The sequence below is a fragment of the Stomoxys calcitrans genome, chromosome 3 (assembly GCF_963082655.1).
Source record: "Stomoxys calcitrans chromosome 3, idStoCalc2.1, whole genome shotgun sequence".
NCBI classification, from domain to species: Eukaryota; Metazoa; Arthropoda; class Insecta; order Diptera; family Muscidae; genus Stomoxys; species Stomoxys calcitrans.
In genome coordinates, this window is record NC_081554.1 from 145,627,419 (window position 1) to 145,651,409 (window position 23,991).

Consider the following 23,991-nt stretch of genomic DNA (forward strand, 5'->3'; position numbering starts at 1 on the left):
CGTTGGATTAAGTTTTTTTTAGTATCCCTTTATTGTTATCGCTTCACTGAGTAGAGAATGAAGTTACATCCGTTTTTATTGTTATAAACAAATCTATTTTTCTCATATAAGTTGTTCCAAAGATATAATTGAACAGATTAAAAAACTTTAATAATTACAATAATTTAAATTTTGAATTGTTCTTTTGAAATCCGATTACAATGCCTGTTACCAGAAGTAACGAGGATTTGGCAGGGGCAGATAACTTTGTATTTCCTGATGGTGTAGAATTGATTGGTGATCAGGTTACAGAGAGGGCTGGCGTTAGTACCAGGTCACAAACCAGGCGGAATGAGAGACAGGGCCGAAGTCTAAGTAGAAGCATTAATAGACGGGAATCGCTCAATGTAGGAGAACAGCAAGTAAGAAATATTGTGACATCGTCCTTGAATGAATTCCGGTCGGAAATCACAACGATTATTTCAAATGAATTAGGCAATACACTGAGAAATATGAATTTAGAAACGAATTCAGATAATAGACGTCAGAATCAGACGGGGGCACTATTGGCTCATACTCACGTGCAGACGCAAAATTCCGAGAAGACGGTAAATATTATAAGGAATTGGCGTCTGATCTATTCCGGCAGTGACAAGGATATTCCCGTAGAAGAGTTTATTTATCGAGTAGATAGGATGACACAGACTACACTGGGAGGACAGTACGAATTGTTGTCTTTGAACGCTCATATGCTTTTTGAAGGAAAAGCTTTACAGTGGTTCTGGCGGTACCATCATCTCAATAGAATAGTTGAATGGTCTAGCCTATCGGTAGCATTGAGAACTCAGTATAGGGATTACTACAATGATTATGATGTCAAGGACGATATACGTCAACGCAGGCAAAGAGCTAACGAGACTTTTGATGACTTTTATGATGCCATGTTGACGTTGTCAGATAAACTTAGCACTCCTTTGTCGGATGAAGAAATGTGTGAGGTGGTGATGCGTAATTTAAGATCAGAGATACGACACGAGTTGTTGCATTTGAATTTCAGACATGTATCTGATCTAAGGAAAGCGGTAAGAAAGCACGAAAAGTTCGTCCGTGACATACAGGTTCGCAAAAAGTTATATCAGGGTCGAGATAAGTTGCAAATTGCAGAAGTGGAAGAGGATTTAGATCGGGATAGTGAAACTGAAGATGGTGCTGAGGTTTGTGGCATTAAAGCTCAATTGAAATGTTGGAACTGTGATTCTATTGGACACGGATACAAGGATTGCACCAAGGAAAGACGCATTTTCTGTTACGGATGCGGATTGAAGGACGTTTACAAGCCTACATGCCCAAAGTGTGGTGTTCAGGAAAACTCCCCAATGGATGTCCTTCGACAGAAGAAAGGACATCCATTAACTCGACAGCACAAATAGAGATTTTGCAACCAGTTTTACATTTACCAGACAAGACAACTAACCAGACAATACAATTACCCTCGGAATGTACGAACATTAATCAAGAACAACTTGGAAATTCTAGGACTAAACGTAATGCCATTCGAATGAGGACTTTTTGGAAGAGTTTAAAGAAATTGAGACAATATGTGATTTCGTCAATTGTAACATTACAAGCTGACACAAGACCTTATTTGCCGCTTACAGTTTGTGGACAATTATACTTTGCGTTACTCGACAGTGGGGCGAACAAGAGTGTTATTGGTGGCTCCTTAGTTGAAAAGGTTCGCACGCTTCAAGGGTTTAAGAAATATCGAGGCGTCGTAAGGACAGCAGATGGTCAAGGTCAGGAGATTGTGGGTATAGTGAATTTAGAGTTTTACCATCAAGGGGAGATGTGTGTGTTTGAATTTTTGGTTATACCAACTATCAACCAAGATATCATTTGTGGCATTGACTTTTGGAAAAGGTACAACATATCGATTTCTGCTCAAGGCGCTAATAGTGAGATTGGTCCAGAAAATGACAAGGCAGAAATAGAAAATAGAATTGAATTATCAGACATTCAGAGAAAGAAGTTAGAAGCCGTTATAGAACTTTTTCCAAATTCAGATAGGGATGGTTTGGGTCGAACTACTTTGGTCAGACATGAAATTGATACTGGAGATGCGAAGCCGATAAGACAGCGATGTTACCCGATATCTCCTGCTAGGGAGAAGATATTGTGTGGGGAAATAGATCGGATGATATCTTTAGGAGTGATTGGGGAGTGTCCTAATTCCTCTTGGTCGTCTCCAGGTGTGCTTTTAGTGAAACCCGATAAAGTAAGATTTTGTGTAGACAGTCGCAAACTCAATGCAGTGACTGTAAGAGATTCGTATCCTATGCCAAATATTGAAGGCATTCTGTCTAGGCTACCTGAAGTGCATTATATATCGAAAGTTGACCTCAAAGACGCATTCTGGCAAATTGAGTTAACAGAGGGATCGAGGCCGAAGACGGCATTTACAGTGCCGAACCGACCGTTGTATCAATTTGTCAGAATGCCATTCGGACTTTGCAATGCACCGGAGACGATGTGCAGACTAATGGATATGGTAATACCCTATTCTATGACATCCAATATCTTTGTATATTTAGACGACTTGTTAATAGTGTCTACGAACTTCCAGGATCACTTAAGGCATCTACAGGAATTAGCGGCTCGCCTGCGACAAGCTGGTCTCACTATTAATGTGAAGAAAAGTTGTTTTGCTATTAAAGAAGTTAAATATTTAGGCTACATCGTAGGCGAAGGCTCTTTGTCAGTAGATCCTGAGAAGGTGGAAGCAATATCGAATTTTCCTGCACCTACTTCAGTGCGACGTTTAAGACAATTCTTAGGAATGATAGGATGGTATAGGAGATTTATTGAGGATTTTTCCACTTGCTCCTATCCACTAACCGAACTGTTGTCGAAGAAACGGTCATTTGTTTGGTCTAAGCAAGCGCAGGATTCGTTTGATTTGCTGAAGACGAAATTATGTAGTGCACCCGTCCTTGTTAATGCAGATTTCTCAAAGCCATTTGTACTACAGTGCGACGCAAGTACAGTTGGTGTAGGAGCTGTTTTGGCACAGGTGGATAATGCGGGTAATGAGCGGCCTATAGCTTTCATGTCGCAGAAATTAAATAAAGCTCAAAGAAATTATACAACTACCGAACTGGAGTGTCTAGCGGTGGTGTTAGCCGTGAAAAAGTTCCGAGCATATATAGAGGGTCAGGAATTCAAGGTGGTTACTGACCACGCAAGTCTTAAATGGCTTATGAGGCAGACTGACTTGTCTGGAAGACTTGCGAGATGGGCACTGAAATTGCAGGCTTTCGACTTTTCTATCGAACACAGGAGCGGTAAGGACAATGTGGTTCCGGACACGTTATCTCGAGCTTTCGAGGCAGAAAACAAAGTTGCTGAAATTGATTTAGAGGTGGAACCAGCGATTGATATGGATTCCGAGGCGTTCGATAGTGTGGAGTATTCAAAATGGAGGGAAGATTTCCTAAGATCTGGAATTCCTGACTATAAAATAGATGGAAATCATATATATAGAAAGACTAAATTTACGAGAGTGTGCGACAAAGATGAAGGTTGGAAGTTAGTAGTTCCGACAGAGCTACGCAACAAGGTTATATATTCGGCACATAACCCACCTAACATGGTTCATGGAGGCATAGCAAAAACAGTACAAAGAATAAGGAAATTTTTCTTTTGGCCGAAATTAGTTTCTGATGTGGAGACTTACATAAGGAACTGTGATATATGCAAGATTTCGAAAAATCCTAGTTTTGTTTTGAGACCCCCAATGGGACAGATGGTAATCACTGAAAGACCTTTCCAGAGGTTATATGTAGATTTGATTGGACCATTCCCTCGGACAAAACGAGGTTACATAGGAATTTTAGTGATTCTAGACCATTTCACGAAGTTCACATTTTTAGTTCCACTGAAAAAGTTGGTGACAAAACCAATAGTGGATTACTTACAGAAGGAAATCTTCGATAGTTACGGGGTTCCAGAGGTAGTAGTCTCAGACAATGGAACTCAATTTAAATGCAAGGCATTTCAGGCATTTCTAAATAAATACGGCGTTAAACAACAATTTACCGCAATCCATAGTCCACAAGCGAACGCGAGTGAACGTGTGAACCGGTCTATTAACGCTGCGCTACGTTCATATATAAAGGATGATCAAGGAAAATGGGACCAATACTTGAGTAGTATAAATTGTGCTTTGCGAAATAGTGTGCATCAAACTATAGGTATGACACCTTACGAGGTAGTGTTTGGTCAATCGATGATCACACATGGGGAAGATTACAATTTACTGTGGAAATTGAAAATACTTGAGGATGGTGATTCGCAAATGCCGAGAATGGATAAGTTTAGCCTATTGCGTGACAAAATTCAGAAGAAGATGAGAGAAGCCTACAGAAAGAATGAGAGGACATATAATCTTAGATCACGTAATAGAAAGCTTGATATTGGTCAAGAAGTTGTACGTAGAAATTTCCCTCAGAGCTCACGCATCAAAAACTTTAGTGCAAAACTGGCTCCTACGGGAGTAAAGGCAATAGTGATCAGGAGAGTTGGAAACGCATACTATGAATTAAGAGATGTGTCTACAGGTAAAGCCGCGATTTATCATTTGAAGGATATATGGGAGTAAGAGAATTTTTATACCCTCCACCATAAGATGGGGGGTATACTAATTTCGTCATTCTGTTTGTAACTACTCGAAATATTCGTCTGAGACCCCATAAAGTATATATATTCTTGATCGTCGTGAAATTTTATGTCGATTTAGCCATGTTCGTCCGTCTGTCCGTCCATCCGTCCGTCCGTCCGTCCGTCCGTCTGTCTGTCGAAAGCACGCTAACTTCCGAAGGAGTAAAGCCAGCCGCTTGAAATTTTGCACAAATACTTCTTATTAGTGTAGGTCGGTTGGTATTGTAAATGGGCCATATCGGTCCATGTTTTGATATAGCTGCCATATAAACCGATCTTGGGTCTTGACTTCTTGAGCCTCTAGAGTGCGCAATTCTTATCCGATTGGAATTAAATTTTGCAGGACGTGTTTTGTTATGAAATCCAACAACTGTGCCAAGTATAGTTCAAATCGGTCCATAACCTGATATAGCTGCCATATAAACCGATCTTGGGTCTTGACTTCTTGAGCCTCTAGCGTGCGCAATTCTTATCCGATCAGAATGAAATTTTGCACGACGTGTTTTGTTATGATACCCAACAACTGTGCTAAGTATGGTTCAAATCGGGTCATAACCTGATATAGCTGCCATATAAATCGATCTTGGGTCTTGACTTCTTGAGCCTCTAGAGTGCGCAATTCTTATCCGATCAGAATGAAATTTTGCACGACGTTTTTTGTTATTATATCCAACAACTGTGCCAAGTATGGTTCACATCGGTATATAACCTGATATAGCTGCCATATAAACCGATCTTGGGTCTTGACTTCTTGAGCCTCTAGAGGGCGCAATTCTTATCCGAATGGAATGGAATTTCGCACGATGTGTTTTGTTATGATACCCAACAACTGTGTCAAGTATGGTTGAAATCGGTCCATAACCTGATATAGCTGCCATATAAACCGATCTTAGGTCTTGACTTCTTGAGCCTCTAGAGGGCACAATTCTTATCCGATTTGAATGAATTTTTGACCAAGTATTTCGTTATGATATCCAACAACTGTGCCAAGTATGGATGAAATCGGTCCATAAGCTGATATAGCTGTCATATAAACAGATCTGGGGATTTGACTTTTTGAGCTTCTAGTGGGCGCAGTTCCTATCCGATTTGGCTGAAATTTCGCAAGATGTTTTTATTGTTACTTTCAACAACTGTGTCAAATAAGGTTCAAATCGGTTCATAACCTGATATACCTGCCATATAAACCGATCTGGGATCTTGACTTCTTGACCCCTAGAAGTCGCAATTATTATCCGATATGCCTGAAATTTTGTACGACGGATCCTCTCATGACCATCAACAAACGTGTTTATTATGGTCTGAATCGGTCTATAGCCCGATACAGATCCCATATAAATCGTTCTCTCAATTTTATTTCGTGAGCCCCAATGGGCGCAATTCTTATACGAATTGGCTGAAATTTTACACAGGTCTCCAACATATAATTTAATTGTGGTCCGAACCGGACCATATCTTGATATCGTTTTAATAGCAGAGCAACTCTTTTCTTATATCCTTTTTTGCCTAAGAAGAGATGCCGGGAAAAGAACTCGACAAATGCGATCCATGGTGGAGGGTATATAAGATTCGGCCCGGCCGAACTTAGCACGCTTTTACTTGTTTTTTTTTTTTTTTTTTTCGTGGTATTATTTGTAAAGCTTTTAACTTTACAAACTTGGGGAATATATGGACTTTTAAGTAGGCTTTGCTTTCCAACTTTACAAATTAGGAAAATGTATGGTGTCAAGTAGTATGCTTTGCTTTTCGAAAATTCGTTTTTATTTGTCGGCAAGAAAAATTTTCATTTCAACATTGACAACCAATAGACAAGCAGTCATATAAAAAAAAATTTATTGCGGATTGGAATTTGGAATTCAATTTAAATAATTTTTGATATTTGCCAATTTAGTGCGATTTGTTTTATTGTGGTTAGAGTTTCCGCCACCGTTCCACCGTGTCACTGTTACTGCTATTCAAATTTTGGGGTAAGTTTTCTATTCCGCTGTTTGTATGGATTTTAATGGAACCTTCCTTTTTTAGACCGCGGATCCGTTGGATCTGTTGGATTCCGTACAAAAGCATACTATCGCCACAATTTCGTATTTGTCGCGAGTATCTTAGATTGACGTCTATGTGTTTTGTCCATTGTGAACAATTTTCATAAAAATCTAAAGATTTTGAAATCATCTTTCGTAATTTCATTTTGAAGGAAGAACATTAATCAATGTCCAACTAATGGGCGTACACGCACGCAAGAGCAGACCAAAGTTGTAATCTGAAAATATTTTTTTGGGCCAAATTATTAAATAATTTCGAATTGATCAAGATATGGAATATATTTCCCATATACTAACCTACACTTACTTATAAATCACTCATTTGCATAATTCGACCACTATAATTTACATCGAGCATCACAATTAAAATTTAATTTACTAAATTAGCATTAATGTGGAACGCAACTTTTGGATCAACAGGCCTGAAGATCGCAAGGAGTTATGTTTGGTAAGTCCACCATTTTCTTATACGATTTTAATTGTTTTCGCTCGTCCACATTACGATAAATTTAACTTCATTGACCAACATTTCATCTAATTAATAATAATTTTGTTCCATAATTAATAATTTTCTTATACCAATTTAATTTTTTTAAAAACATTTTTATACCCTCCACCATAAGATGGGGGGTATACTAATTTCGTCATTCTGTTTGTAACTACTCGAAATATTCGTCTGAGACCCCATAAAGTATATATATTCTTGATCGTCGTGAAATTTTATGTCGATCTAGCCATGTCCGTCCGTCTGTCCGTCCGTCCGTCCATCCGTCCGTCCGTCCGTCCGTCCGTCCGTCCGTCCGTCTGTCTGTCGAAAGCACGCTAACTTCCGAAGGAGTAAAGCTAGCCGCTTGAAATTTTGCACAAATACTTCTTATAAGAGTAGGTCGGTTGGTATTGTAAATGGGCCATATCGGTCCATGTTTTGATATAGCTGCCATATAAACCGATCTTGGGTCTTGACTTCTTGAGCCTCTAGAGTGCGCAATTCTCATCCGATTGGGATGAAATTTTGCATGACGTGTTTTGCTATGATATCCAACAACTGTGTTAAGTATAGTTCAAATCGGTCCATAACCTGATATAGCTGCCATATAAACAGATCTTGGGTCTTGACTTCTTGAGCCTCTAGCGTGCGCAATTCTTATTCGATCAGAACGAAATTTTGCACGATGTGTTTTGTTATAATATCCAACAAGTGTGCCAAGTATGGTTCAAATCGGTTCATAACCGGATATAGCTGCCATATAAACCGATCTTGGGTCTTGACTTCTTGAGCCTCTAGAGTGCGCAATTCTTATCCGATTGAAATGAAATTTTGCACGACGTGTTTTGTTGTTATATCCAACAACTGTGCCAAGTATGGTTCAAATCGGTCCATAACCTGATATAGCTGCCATATAAACCGATCTTGGGTCTTGACTTCTTGACCATCTAGAGGGCGCAATTCTTATCCGATTGGAATGGAATTTCGCACGACGTGTTTTGTTATGATATCCAACAACAGTGCCAAGTATGGTTTAAATATGTTCATAACCTGATATAGCTGCCATATAAACCGATCTTGGGTCTTGACTTCTTGAGCCTCTAGAGTGCGCAATTATTATCCGATTGAAATGAAATTTTGCACGACGTGTTCTGTTGTTATATCCAACAACTGTGGCAACTATGGTTTAAATCGGTCCATAACCTGATATAGCTGCCATATAAACCGATCTTGGGTCTTGACTTCTTGACGATCTAGAGGGCGCAATTCTTATCCGATTGAAATGAAATTTTGCGCGACGTGTTTTGTTGTTATATCCAAAAACTGTGCCGAGTATAGTTCAAATCGGTTCATAACCTGATGTAGCTGCCATATAAACCGATCTTGGGTCTTGACTTCTTGACCCTCTAGAGGGCGCAATTCTTATCCGATTGGAATGGAATTTCGCACGACGTGTTTTGTTATGATACCCAACAACTGTGTCAAGTATGGTTGAAATCGGTCTAAAACCTGATATAGCTGTCATATAAACAGATCTGGGGATTTGACTTCTTGAGCTTCTAGAGGGCGCAATTCCTATCCGATTTGCCTGAAATTTTGCATGACGTATTTTATTTTTACTTTCAACAACTGTGCCAAATAAGGTTCAAATCGGTTCATAACCTGATATAGCTGCCATATAAACCGATTTGGGATCTTGACTTCTTGACCCCTAGAGGTCGCAATTATTATCCGGTATGCCTGAAATTTTGTACGACGGATCCTCTCATGACCATCAACAAACGTGTTTGTTATGGTCTGAATCGGTCTGTAGCCCGATACAGATCCCATATTAATCGTTCTCTCTGTTTTACTTCGTGAGCCCCAATGGGCGCAATTCTTATACGAATTGGCTGAAATTTTACACAGGTCTCCAACATATAATTTAATTGTGGTCCGAACCGGACCATATCTTGATATCGTTTTAATAGCAGAGCAACTCTTTTCTTATATCCTTTTTTGCCTAAGAAGAGATGCCGGGAAAAGAACTCGACAAATGCGATCCATGGTGGAGGGTATATAAGATTCGGCCCGGCCGAACTTAGCACGCTTTTACTTGTTTTTAATCATATAACACACTTAACTTTTAAATTCAATTTTCTTTAGACTTGAAACGTTAATCGTGAACTTTTTTTTATACCCTCCACCATAAGATGGGGGGTATACTAATTTCGTCATTCTGTTTGTAACTACTCGAAATATTCGTCTGAGACCCCATAAAGTATATATATTCTTGATCGTCGTGAAATTTTATGTCGATCTAGCCATGTCCGTCCGTCCGTCCGTCCGTCCGTCCGTCCGTCCGTCCGTCCGTCCGTCCGTCTGTCTGTCCGTCTGTCTGTCGAAAGCACGCTAACTTCCGAAGGAGTAAAGCTAGCCGCTTAAAATTTTGCACAAATACTTCTTATTAGTGTAGGTCGGTTGGTATTGTAAATGGGCCATATCGGTCCATGTTTTGATATAGCTGCCATATAAACCGATCTTGGGTCTTGACATCTTGACCCTCTAGAGTGCGCAATTCTTATCCGATCAGAATGAAATTTTGCACGACGTGTTTTGTTATGATATCCAACATTTGTGCAAAGTATGGTCCAAATCGGTCCATAACCTGATATAGCTGCCATATAAACCGATCTTGGGTCTTGACTTCTTGAGCCTCTAGAGTGCGCAATTCTTATCCGATTGAAATGAAATTTTGCACGACGTGTTTTGTTATGATATCCAACAACTGTGCCAAGTATGGTTCAAATCGGTATATAACCTGATATAGCTGCCTTATAAACCGATCTTGGGTCTTGACTTCTTGAGCCTCTAGAGTGCGCAATTCTTATCCGATTGAAATGAAATTTTGCACGACGTGTTTTGTTATCATATCCAACAAGTGTGCCAAGTATGGTTCAAATCGGTTCGTAACCTGATATAGCTGCCATACAAACCGATCTTGGGTCTTGACTTCTTGAGCCTCTAGAGGGCACAATTCTTATCCGATTTGAATGAATTTTTGCACGAAGTATTTCGTTATGATATCCAACAACTGTGCCAAGTATGGTTGAAATCGGTCCATAACCTGATATAGCTGTCATATAAACAGATCTGGGGATTTGATTTCTTGAGCTTCTAGAGGGCGCAATTCTTATCCGATTTGGCTGAAATTTTGCATGACGTATTTTATTTTTACTTTCAACAACTGTGTCAAATAAGGTTCATAACCTGAAATAGCTGCCATATAAACCGATCTGGGATCTTGACCCCTAGAGGTCGCAATTCTTATCCGATATGCCTGAAATTTTGTACGATGGATCCTCTCATGACCATCAACAAACGTGTTTATTATGGTCTGATTCGGTCTATAGCCCGATACAGATACCATATAAATCGTTCTCTCTATTTTACTTCGTGAGCCCCAATGGGCGCAATTCTTATACGAATTGGCTGAAATTTTACACAGGTCTCCAGCATATAATTTAATTGTGGTCCGAACTGGACCATATCTTGATATCGTTTTAATAGCAGAGCAACTCTTTTCTTATATCCTTTTTTGCCTAAGAAGAGATGCCGGGAAAAGAACTCGACAAATGCGATCCATGGTGGAGGGTATATAAGATTCGGCCCGGCCGAACTTAGCACGCTTTTACTTGTTTTTTATTAATACTCCTAGATATAGAATACTTTTGTAATATTACGCGGATGCTTTCTTTTATAAAATAAATATGTATTTACACTTCTAATTCTTTAGCGTTATATTCTCGAAAGGTGAAGAGGGGACGATGAGGGATACTAACGGGTTGATCGGTTGCTTTCGGTCAAAACGGCGAGGTAGGGAATCAGATATTTCGGCAGGTTAAGATCTTATGCCGAACCTTAAACCAACGCTTCTTACACTTTCTATCTATCCTATATTTTCCTTCCTATCCTTTTCATCTTCTCTCTTTCTGTAATTTTAAAGAGCTACCTTAAAATTTTCTTTATGCTAATGTACCCGTGCCTATTCTCATTCGAAAAGAATTCCCCCCAAGACTGAGCACGGCTGGGGCCACGAGGTAGCCACTTCGAACGGGAATAGGGCTTTTAGATGCAGGGTCATTACAAGGTCATAGTAGGAGTCAGTATGCAAATTTTAGCCAATTCGGATATTCATTGCCCCCTGTAAGGGCTCAAGAATTCAACACGTAGGTCGGTATTTTCCTTTTAAAGCTTAACAAGTAAAAAGGCGTTAAGTTCGGCCGGACCGAACTTTGGATACCCACCATCTCGGGTATATATAAACCCCCTTCCATCAAAATCCGGTGAAAATTTCATACCTTATGTTCCGTAGTACTTATATCGAAATATGATCCGATTTGCACCAAATACTAATAAGTACAAGTCACTATTTTTAATTGTGTATAACAAAATATTGGTCTTTTTTGTAGCTATGTCTAAAAATAAACCGATATTAACCATATACAACATGGATGTCAAAAAGCCTGTCATAAGTCAATGTGTCAAATTTCAGTTAAATCGGATTATAAATGCGCATCTTTTGGGGCCAAGACTTTAAATCGAGATATCGGTCTACATGGCATCAATATTGTAAATCTTGATCGATCTAGACCAAATTGCAGAAATATGTAGAGGGGCTTAACTTAACTCTTTGTCCCAAATTTCGACGACATCGGACAATAAATGCGCCTTTTATAGGCCTAAACCCCTAAATCGGAGGATCGGTCTATATGACAGTTATATCCAAATCCGGAACGATCTGAGCCAAATTAACGAAGGATATCGAAGGGCCTAACACAACTTACTGTCCCAAATTTCACCAATGTCAGATAATATATGTGGTTTTTACGGGCCTAAGACCCTAAATCGTAGTATCGGTCTATATGGAAGCTATATCCAAATCTGGATCGATCTGGGACAAATTCACGAAGGATGTCGGTGGGCCTAAGACAACTCACTGTTCCAAATTCAGCAAAATCGGATAATAATTGTGGCTTTTATGGGCCTAAGACCCAAAATCGGAAGATCGGTCTATATGGCAGCTATATCCAAATCTGGACCGATCTGAGCCAAATTGACGAAAGATGTCGAAGGGCTTAACACAACTTACTGTTCCGAATTTCAGCAATATAATAAATGTGGCTTTTACGGGCCTGGGACCCTAAATCGGCGGATTGGTTTATATGGCAGCTATATCCAAATCTGGGCCGATCTGGGCCAAATTCACGAATGATGTCGGTGGGTCTAACACAACTCACTGTCCCAAATTTTAACAAAATCGGATAATAAATGTGGGTTTTATTGGCCTAAGGCCCCAAATCGGCGGATCGGTCTATATGGGGGCTAGATATAGTCCGATATAGCCCATCTTCGAACTTAACCTGCTTATGAACAAGAAAAGAATCTGTGCAAATTTTTAGCTCAATATATCTATTTTTAAAGACGGTAGGGTGATTTCAATAGACAGACGGACAGACGGACGGACATGTCTAGATGGTCTTAGATTTTTACGCTGATCAAGAATATATATACTTTATAGGGTCGGAAATGGATTTTTCGATGTGTTGCAAACAGAATGACAAAATAAATATACCCTATCCTTCGGTGGTGGGTATAAAAATTACCTTTCAACTGTACAGATATTTGGTCGGACGAGGTTGGACGAACAAACTCGGGATCCAAGAAAGACGGGAGAAATTAGGTAAACTATTGGGTTGCCCAAAAAGTAATTGTCGGTAATATATTGGGTTGCCCAAAAAGTAATTGCGGATTTTTCGGTCGGCCAAATGAAGTTGACGATGACCAAATCAAAGCATTAATCGAATTGGATCGTCATGTAACTGAGCATGAGGTGGGAGAGAAGTTAAATATACCAAAATCAACCGTTCATAATCACATAAAAAGTCTTGGACTGGTGAAAAAGCTTGATATTTGGCTACCACATGTATTGAAAGAAATTCATTTAACAAACCGAATCAACGCTTGTGATATGCACCTTAAACGCAATGAATTGGATTCCTTTTTAGAACGAATCATAACTGGAGATGAAAAATGGATTATTTACAACAACGTTAGTCGAAAACGATCATGGTCCAAGCATGGTGAACCAGCTCAAACCACTTCAAAGGCTGATATCCACCAAAAGAAGGTTATGCTGTCTGTTTGGTGGGATTGGAAGGATGTGGTATATTTTGAGCTGCTTCCAAGGAACCAAACGATTAATTCGGATGTTTACTGTCAACAATTGGACAAATTGAATGCAGCCATCAAGGAGAAGCGACCAGAATTGGTCAATCGTAAAGGTGTCATATTCCACATGTACAACGCTAGACCGCACACATCTTTGGTCACTCGCCAAAAACTGAGTGAGCTTGGCTGGGAACTTTTGATGCATCCATCATATAGCCCTGACCTTGCACCATCAGACTACCATTTATTTCGATCATTGCAGAACTCCTTAAATGATAAAACTTTCGGCAATGATGAGGCTATAAAATCGCACTTGGTTCAGTTTTTTGCAGATAAAGGCCAGAAGTTCTATGAGCGTGGAATACTAAATTTGCCAGGAAGATGGCAAAAGGTTATCGAACAAAATGGCAATTATATATTTGATTAAAGTTCATTCTAAGCTTTATTAAAAATGTACTTACTTTCTTTTAAAAAATCCGGAATTACTTTTTAGGCAACCCAATATGCCAAAGACGACATGTTTTAACAAAAGTATATATATTCTTGATCGCCGTGACATTTTAAGTCGAATTAGACATGTCCGTCCGTCTGTGCGTCTGTCCGCCCGTCCGTCTGTCTGTCGGAAGCACGCTAACTTTCGAAGGAGTAAAGCTAACCGCTTAAAATTTTGCACAAATACTTCTTATTAGTGTAGGTCGGTTGCGATTGTAAATGGGCCATATCGGGCCACATTCTGATATAGCTGTCATATAAACCGATCTGGGGTATTGATTTCTTGAGCCGCCAGAGGGCACAATTCTAATCCCATTTGGCTGAAATTTTGAACGGGGTGTTTTACTATGACTTCCAACAACTGTGCCGAGTATGGTTCAAATCGGTCCATAACCTGTTATAGCTGTCATATAAACCTATCTGGGGTCTTGACTTCTTGAGCGTCTAGAGTGCGCAATTACTATCCGATTTGGCTAAAATTTTGCACGACGTGTTTTGTTATGGCTTCCAACAACTGTGTTAAGAATAGTTCAATTCGGTCCATAACCTGATATAGCTGCCATATAAACCCATCTGGGGTCTTGATTTCTTGAGCCACTAGAGTACGCAATTCTTATCCGATTTGGATGCAATTTTGCATGAGGTGTTTTGATATGATTTTCAACAACTGTGCCAAATATGATTCAAATCGGTCCATAGCCTGATATAGCTGTCATATGAACCGATCTTGACTTCTTGAGCCTGTAGAGGGCGCAATTTCTGCCCGATTTGGCTGAAATATCGCATAATATATTTCGTTATGACTTCCAACAACTGTGCCAAGTATGGTTCAAACGGTCCATAACCAGATAAAGCTGGCATATAAACCAATCTTGACTTCTTCATCCACTAGTGTGCGCAATTCCTATCCGATTTGGCTGAAAGTTTGCATGAGGTGTTTTGTTATGACTGCGAAATATGGTTCAAATCGGTACATAACCAGATATTGCTGCCATATAAACCGATATGGGGTCTTGACTTCTTGAGCCTCAATAGGGCGTAATTATTAACTGATTTGGCTGAAATTTTGTACAACGGCTTCCCCCATGACCTGCAACATACGTGTCAAATATGGTCTGAATCGGTCTTTAGCCTGATACAGCTCCCATATAAACCGATCTTTGGCTTAAATTTTACACATAAACTTCTACTGTGGTATCCAACATTATGTTCAATTAGCATAGCAATTCTTTTATTTTATCCTTTGTTTGTCTAAAAAGAGATACCGGGAAAGAACTCGACAAAAGCGACCTATGGGGGAGGTTATATAAGATTCGGCCCGGCGGAACTTAGCACCCCCAAATGGGTCTTTTATGGGCATAAGACCCTTAGTTAGATCGGTCTATATGGCATATATATCTTAATATAGTTCGATCTGGACCAAACTCGCTTCAAATGTCGACAGGAAGAGATTTTGACTGTCCTTGGCAGAGTTGTTGAAAGTCATAACAATACACCTTATGCTCAATTCATCCAAATCGGACAAAATTTACGGCTTGTAAGGGCTCAAGAAGTCAAATCGTTAGATGGGTTTATATGGGAGCTATATCAGGTACTTTACACAGTTGTTGGAAGTCTTAAGAGACGCTAAGTGCAAAATTTCAAGAAGTCAAATCGTTAGATCGGTTTATGTGGGAGCTATATCTAAATCTGAACCAATATAGCTCATTTGCAATCCCCAACGACCTACATCAAAATTTAGTATCTGTAAAAAATGTCATGCTTCTAACTTTTTGCGTTCGACCGTTATCGTTATTTCGACAGACGGACTCAAGGACGGACATTGCTAAATCGACTTAGAACGTCCAGACGAACAAGAATATATATACTTTATAAGGTCTAAGACAAATATTTCAAGGGGTTTCAAACGGAATGCTTTCTAAAGAAATTCCCTCCCCTTCTGGCAAAAATATGCCTGCTCCGACTACTTTTTCCTCAATATATTGGGTTGCCCAAAAACTAATTGCGGATTTTTCACATAGTCGGCGTTGACAAATTTTTTCACAGCTTGTGACTCTGTAATTGCATTCTTTCTTCTTTCAGTTATCAGCTGTTACTTTTAGCTTGCTTTAGAAAAAAAAGTGTAAAAAAGTATATTTGATTAAAGTTCATTCTAAGTTTTATTAAAAATGCATTTACTTTCTTTTAAAAAATCCGCAATTACTTTTTGGGCAACATAATAGAAGTATATATTTTTGATTTGCATCAACTATGACAACAAAATTAGTTTTTTCTCGATTTTTATTTTTTATTTTTTCGGAGCGGATTTTGAGATTGGCAACCGCTCCGCTCTGGATTAATAAAATTACCTTCCGTTCCGACAAAAACAGGCCTGCTCCGCTCCGCTCCACGCTCCACTCCGAAACCTAGATACAACCTAACCCCACATTTTCCTAGATACAACAGAAGAATATTTTTGATTAGCATCAACTACGATTGTTGCCTTTTAAAACTAGGGATTAGAGAACACAAAAACAAGTATTAATAATCGAATAATCGAAAATCCCTTTATTGTTTATCAAAATATTCTTCATTAAGATCTATACACTTTTTCATGCGTTTGAACTAAATGCACCTTTGACACTCTGATTGAGGTATCTTCAAAACATGAATTCTGAACGCATCAACCGCTTCTTCAGTTTTCGAAAAACGTTGACCACTCATTCTGTGTTTTATGTACGGAAATAAAAATAAGTCTTTCGATGCTAAGTCAGGACTTTACTGCGGACGACTCATCAAATCGATGTTTTAAGGGCTCTAAAATGCAGCTGTTTGAGCCGATGTGTGAGAGGTCTCCTGATTTCTTGGAAGACAACTGGCAAACAAATGGTTGTGTATGCGATCATTTGCTTGGAAGTGCTTCGAGCGCGAGCAACATTTGTTGGATTTGCCTCATCTTGAAACACCCGTACAGTCGACTGTTGTTTATTTCCGGGCTCATATGATGTCATAGACATCATATGACATCATTGGAGCATTTATTTCGACCAATCGACACGAGCCTTTTTTTGAGTGATTGACAAATTGTGTGGGATCCAACGCGAACCACTATGCCTAAGTTTGTCTCAATCTCACGATAGGTCACATGACGGTCTTGCAATATCAGTTGGCGCACAGCATCAATGGTTTTTGGAACAAAAACTGTTTTTGGACGACCTTCACGAAATTCGTCTTGGAGTGAACAACAACCTCGGTTGAATTCACCATACCATCGATAAACACTGGTCCTTGGTGGAGCTTCATCGCCAAAATTTAATTAAGTTCATCGATGCACTGCTGTTGAGTTAATTAACGTCGAAAATTGTAAAAAATATTCGCACGAGAATGTTGACGATTTAATTCGATTTGTTGGGCTAGATGAATCTTTCAAGTTACTGTAAACAACACAAGTAGCGCTCGTATGTTAAAACGTTCTAAGTACATATAATCTCAAAAATGTCAAGCTTAACGATATAGATGTCAGTTGGTAGATTGCAACACAAGGTTTGTCCAATCCCGAAATATAAAAGGCAACCCTCGTGTGACAAAACTTTTCCCAGCACAGCACAGTTTGCTAAGTGAGCATTAATGTCAAACAAATCAGTTTCCTAAAAGCAGTGTCCATAGAAAAGACTTTTTATACCCACCTTAAGATGGGGGTATTCTAATCTAGTCATTTCGTTTGTAATGCCTCGAAATATTCGTCTTAGACCCCATATAGTAAGTATATTCATGATCGTCTCAACGTCCTGAGTCGAAATCATGATAGCGACCGAACGCTTAAACCTAGCCGCTTGAAATTTAGCACTGATACTTAATTCTGATGGTCGTTGGAAATTACAAATGGGCCATATCGGTTCAGATTTAGGTATAGCTCCCATGTAAACCGATCACCTGATTTGATTTCTTGAGCCCTTGGAAGCCGCAATTTGAATTCGATTTGGCTGGCTATTAGGACTACCAACAGCTGTACCAAATACGGTCCAAATCAGTATAAAACCTGATATATTGTAGCTCCCATGTAAACCGGTCTCTCGATCATTCTTGTTCGGTTCAGGTTATCCCCGCGGGCATAGGAAAAACGAATAGAGGCATAAGGACAGTGTAAAAAACTTCGTGTGGCTTCGTACGACTGCTTTTATTTCAAAGCTATTTTATTTAGTTGATGTTTGATGATATTCACACAAACACAGATTGGTCTTCTCAACTGTGTTAGTGTGCCCATCACTGCTTTAAAGCAACACTTTTATTACAGACGTTAATGTTCGTTGCTAATCGCATCACTGAGAACGAGCCATTAACAAGCATTTGGTTAAGGATTATAATCACGCAGACCTATGTACTATATACACATACTATATACATATACAAACAAACGACTAACTCTTGTGTTTGTAAAGGGTGATTTTTTTGAGGTTAGGATTTTCATGCATTAGTATTTGACAGATCACGTGGGATTTCAGACATGGTGTCAAAGAGAAAGATGCTCAGTATGCTTTGACATTTCATCATGAATAGACTTACTAACGAGGAACGCTTGCAAATCATTGAATTTTATTACCAAAATCAGTGTTCGGTTCGAAATGTGTTCATTCACCGTTCAGCGATGAGGCTCATTTCTGGTTGAATGGCTACGTAAATAAGCAAAATTGCCGCATTTGGAGTGAAGAGCAACCAGAAGCCGTTCAAGAACTGCCCATGCATCCCGAAAAATGCACTGTTTGGTGTGGTTTGTACGCTGGTGGAATCATTGGACCGTATTTTTTCGAAGATGCTGTTGGACGCAACGTTACGGTGAATGAACACATTTCGAACCGAACACTGATTTTGGTAATAAAATTCAATGATTTGCAAGCGTTGCTCGTTAGTAAGTCTATTCATGATGAAATGTCAAAGCATACTGAGCATCTTTTTCTTTGACACCATGTCTGAAATCCCACGTGATCTGTCAAATACTAATGCATGAAAATCCTAACCTCAAAAAAATCACCCTTTATGTCTAATGACTGACATATTCAATGGCTTCATTCACACCGAATGGTTTGTTTACTTCCTTTTTTGTGCCTTCTGTTTGCTTCTGGCTCACCAAGTGCCACATGTAAAAAGAACCAACAGTCAACGTCAGCTACCTCCGACCAACGTAGGCACAAAAGAGCGATTTATCTTCACAACTTGTTGCAGACTTCAAACAAGTGGACAGCCTGAATCCTCGTTCCTTCTATTTTCGTGGTGTTGGCTATTTTACATATTGGACACATAAATTTTTCACGACAGGTGATTATGGCCCGGCTCTTTCTTGTGGGGAGAAAGAATGATGTTTTTTCCCCTCAACCTTTGGGTACCAAGCGCTGTTAATGTTATTTTGATGAACAGTTTCCTTTTTTGTGGAAACATGAATAGAGATTGCACAACGGTCGGTGAAGTAAGAGGAATGTAACATGATGCAGCATAAGAAAAGTTCCACAATGTTTTAAAATCAATATAAAATTTTCTTAAAATGTAATCTAACGATTTAAAAGCAAAACAAAAACAGAAAAGGCAAAAGTCCTGCGGTGTCGACTATACACTAACTCTATAGGTGGAAATATAGCAATACCACTATATGTACGCCTCATCCAATTCTGGAACTATTTAAATGGACTTGAACATGAACCAACGTAGGGGAGTGGTATGGAAAACAATTAAGGATTTTGTAATTAGCACGGAATTTCTAACCTAAAATTTTCTTTTTCGAAGTTACTTTTTAGTTTTTAGAGCGCACAACAAGCCGTTTACTGAGGTATGTGTATATCTATAGTGGCACGGGGCGGATTAATATCTGCTCCCACTTTTAAGCCCACCCTTATGGGAAAAAACCGTTGCCAAATCCAAATTTCGTACAAAAATAGCCGGAATTACAAAGGTGATAATCACTCCTGAAAAATTTTCTGATGTTCTTGCCGGGATTTGAACCCAGGCGATTTTCGTCATAGGCGGACATGCTAACCTCTGCCCACGGTGGCAATTTAGGGTAAAATATCTTTAAGGTAGGAAAGGTAAATTATTTTAGGTTTAACTAAATTCAAAAAGGAAACTAGGTGCAATGTGTAAACAAATATTCACTTTAGGGTATGAGGCAATAATAAATAATACAAAGGGGTGATTTGCAATATGAAATGTTATTTCATTTAGGTCACGTTAATTATATAGTTGAACTGGCTGACCCGGGCCCTCTCCGCTGCGCCTCTTTTACTTTATATGGAACAAAAGTTTCCTTGGAATATTTTTTTTTTCCACCATTAAAGATTCTTTAGTGAAATACCATGCTACGAAAATAGTATATCGCTTGACTAACAGTTTAACAATATAATTGCCTTTATCCGAATCCCATATGATCTTTTTTGGTCTACGAATTTAAGTTTGAATGTAAAGTGTACTCCCAGATACTTGGCCCTGAAAAAATATCAGTATCGTGCTCCTTTCACATACCATTTATTTAAACCCCGTATTGCCATTGGCTTAAGAAGAGTTTACACGACGAGGCGTCCCCCAAACACATGGCACCAAAATAGGTTATCAAATTAGTTTTCTAATCTCAAATACCTTTCTTTTGAGCCACATATTGGCATGGCCGAAAAATTTTTACCCTTTGAGGGTGTTTTTTTGGGAAAGTGGTGATGCCCTAAATACATGGTCCTACATTTGGATATCAAATTCGTATTCTACTGCCAAATACCTTTATTTGAGCCCCATATTGCGATGGTCACTAAAAAATTGCTGTGGGGTATTTCGGGAAAGGGGTGGACCCCCAGAAAATTGGTTCCAAAAATGGGTATCAATTCTTGCCCTACCCCCCAATACTTTCCATTTTGGCCTACATTGTCATGGTCGGTAAATGTGCCCGATTTAGGGGTGTTTTGAGGATTGGGGTGGTCCCCCAAACTCAAATCCCGGAAAATATATCAGAAACGTGTTCTATTCTCATATATCTATATATCATTTATTTGAACCCCATATTGCCATTGGCCTCAAAATTGTATATCAAATTCGTTTTCTAATCTCATTTAAACTCCTTATTGCAAAATTCAGTAAATATGTCCGGTTAGTTCTACTCTCTTTACGACCCAAATTGTCTTGGTGAGCAAATACGTCCTATTTGGGGGTTGTTATTGTGGTGGGACAGTTGGTTCCCAATTTTGATATCTGATACGTGGTCTACTCCCAAATACCTTTAATTTGAGCCACATATTGCCGTAGTCGGCAAATGTGACCGGCTTGGGGGTTTTTTGAGGGATGGGCGACCACTCAGTGAGTTGGCCTTGAAAATATATATTTATTTAAACCCCGTATTGCCATTGGCTTAAGGGGAGTTTACAGGATGATGCGTCCCCCAAACACATGCCCACAAATAGGTTATCAAATTCGTTTTCTAATCTCAAATACCTTTCATTTGAGCCACATATTGGCATGGTCGAAAAATTTTTTCCCTTTGGGGGGTGTTTAGGGAAAAGGATGATGCCCTAAATACATAGTCCTATATTTGGATATCAAATTCGTATTCTACTCCCAAATACCTTTATTTGAGCCCCATATTGTGATCGTCACTAAAAAATTGCTGCTTGAGGGATATTTCGGGAAAGGGGTTGACCCCCAAAAAATTGGTCCCGAAAGTGGGTATCAATTCTTGCTCTACCCCCCAATACCTTTCATTTAATCTCCACATTGACATGGTCGGTAAATATGGCTGATTTAGGGGTGTTTTGGGGATTGGGGTGGTGCTCTATTATCTAAAAACCCTCTTATTTGAGTCTCATATTGTAAAAGTCAACAAATACTTCCTATTTGGGTGGTGTTGTGTGGGTGGGGTGGCCCCATAAACATTTTTCCCAAATATTGATATTGATAATTGATTGATAATTCGTGCTTTACTCCCAAAGACCTTTCATTTGAGCCCCATATTGCTATGGTAGTAAATTTGTCCCCTTTGAGGGATGTTCTTGGGGAGAATTCGGGACCAACTGTCTAGGGGTCGTCCCACCCCCATAACAACGCCCAAATAGGACGTATTTGCTCACCATGGCTATTTGGGTCTTAAAGAGAGTGGAGCTCTCCACAAAGCGGACACATTTGCTGACTTTTGCAATAAGGGACTTGAATGACAGGTATTTGAGATTAGAAAACGAATTTGGTATCCAACTTTGAGTCCATTGGCAATATGAGTTTCAACTAAATGATATTGAGAGTAGAGCACGATGCGGATTTATTTTCAGGGCTAAGTGTTTGGGGGACAACCCCAATCCCCAAATCACACATAAATCGGACATTTTTACCGACCAGGTCAATGTGGAGCTCCAATGAAAAGTATTCGGGAGTAGACCACGAAATTGATACCCATTTTCTAGACAAATTTTCCGGGGTCTACGCCTTCCCAAAAACACCCTACAAACAGTAATTATTTATTGACCATCGTAATATGGGGCTCAAATAAAGGTATTTGGGGTATAATGCGAGTCTGATACCCAAATTTTGGGACCATGTATTTGTGGCATCGCCCCTTCCCCAAGAGTAAAAATTTTCCTACCAAATGAAAGGTATTTGGGATTAGAAAACATATATGATTATCAATTTTTGGGCCAAGTGTTTGGGCCTTACTCTCATAATCCCCATGAGAATATCGGGCTCAAATAAAGTCTCTTAAGAATGAAGTACATCTAACAACCAAACTCAAATGACTCTAAACCCGTTGAGCGAATTCATAAATCAGTAAAGGGATTCAGATAAAAGCATTTAAATTGTTTAGTTGTTAGCCAAGCAATATACATACAAATACTATTTTTGTAGCATGGTATTTCACTAAAAGCTCTTTAATTGCCGAAAATAAATATTTAAAGGATAATTATGTTCCATACAAAGTAAAAGAAGGCGGAGCGGAGCGGGCCCGGTTCAGCATATAGAGTATTACAGGCACTCAGTATAAAGGAAAGAGCCAGTGCAGGCCGGCTTCTCAATGAGAATCTTTTATTATTTATGACTAGATTCGTATACCCCCATCCTAGGTTGGAGGGTAAAAAAACTTTCATGCAGCAAATTTTTCAATGATTTGTCAATAAATGTAGATTTGAAATAGGTTTATTTGACAGATTTTCTGTATACAACTGTCAAATAATCCTATTTTAAGCGTCATTAGGTTTTGTGATTAAGGCCGTTAGTGTATAAATGCATTTAATGCAAAACGTGTATCAGGCAGGTACACTTAAATTTGTCTCGATTACAACGATATATAATATGTGTTGTTAAAGGTGCAACAACTTCTATGTCTCAAATTTGGTGAAAATCGCTTCATAAACTATTATATATCCATAAGTGCAATTTGGGTGGTACATATGTATATATAGCAGATATATATTCTAATCTAAACTGATTTCTACAAAAACAACTAAAAAGGCGTTAAGTTCGGCCGGGGCGAACTTTGGATACCCACCACCTCGGATATATATGTAAACCATCTTTCGTCAAAATCCGGTGCAAAACTCATACCTATATATATTTATAGCTATATCAATATATGCTCCGATTTGGACCAAATACTAATAAGTAAAAGTCATTGTTCAATTGTATATAACAAAATATTGGTCTTTTTAGTAGCTATATCTAAAAATAAACCGATTTGAACTATATACGACACGGATGTCGAAAAGCATAACATAAGTCAGTGTGTCAAATTTCAGTGCAATCGGATTAAAAAGCGCCTTTTATGGGGCCAAGACTTTAAATCGAGAGATCGGACTATATGGCAGCTATATGCAAATCTTGATCGATCTAGACCAAATTGCAGAAATATGTGGAGGGGCTTAACTTAACTCTTTGTCCCAAATTTCGGCAACATCGGACAATACATGATCGGACTATATGGCAGCTATATCCAAATCTGGACCGATCTGAGCCAAATTGACGGAGGATGTTGAAGGGGATAACACAACTCACTGTCCCAAATTTCTGCAAAATTGGATAATTAATGTGGTTTTTATGGGCCTAAGACCCTAAATTGGAGGATCGGTCTATATGGCAGCT

At 39.0% G+C, this 23,991-nt stretch overlaps 1 protein-coding gene across 1 annotated transcript; it reads left to right on the forward strand.

Moving 5' to 3' along the window:
- The first annotated feature begins 200 nt into the window (after positions 1-200).
- LOC131996179 (uncharacterized) lies at positions 201-9,380 on the forward strand. Its single transcript, XM_059365633.1, has 4 exons — positions 201-1,284; positions 1,332-3,557; positions 3,909-4,595; positions 9,367-9,380. The coding sequence occupies exons 1-4, from the start codon at positions 201-203 to the stop codon at positions 9,378-9,380; spliced, it is 4,011 nt and encodes a 1,336-aa protein (XP_059221616.1).
- Positions 9,381-23,991: the final 14,611 nt, after the last annotated feature.

What these genes read in the sequence shown, in the direction of transcription:
- LOC131996179 (XM_059365633.1), top strand. Translation starts at nt 201, where the DNA reads ATGCCTGTTACCAGAAGTAACGAGGATTTGGCAGGGGCAGATAACTTT. An exon ending in CAAGGAAAGACGCATTTTCT is followed by an intron (nt 1,285 to 1,331) that starts GTTACGGATGCG and finishes ACATGCCCAAAG; the next exon opens with TGTGGTGTTCAGGAAAACTC. An exon ending in AGTGTGCGACAAAGATGAAG is followed by an intron (nt 3,558 to 3,908) that starts GTTGGAAGTTAG and finishes TCACATTTTTAG; the next exon opens with TTCCACTGAAAAAGTTGGTG.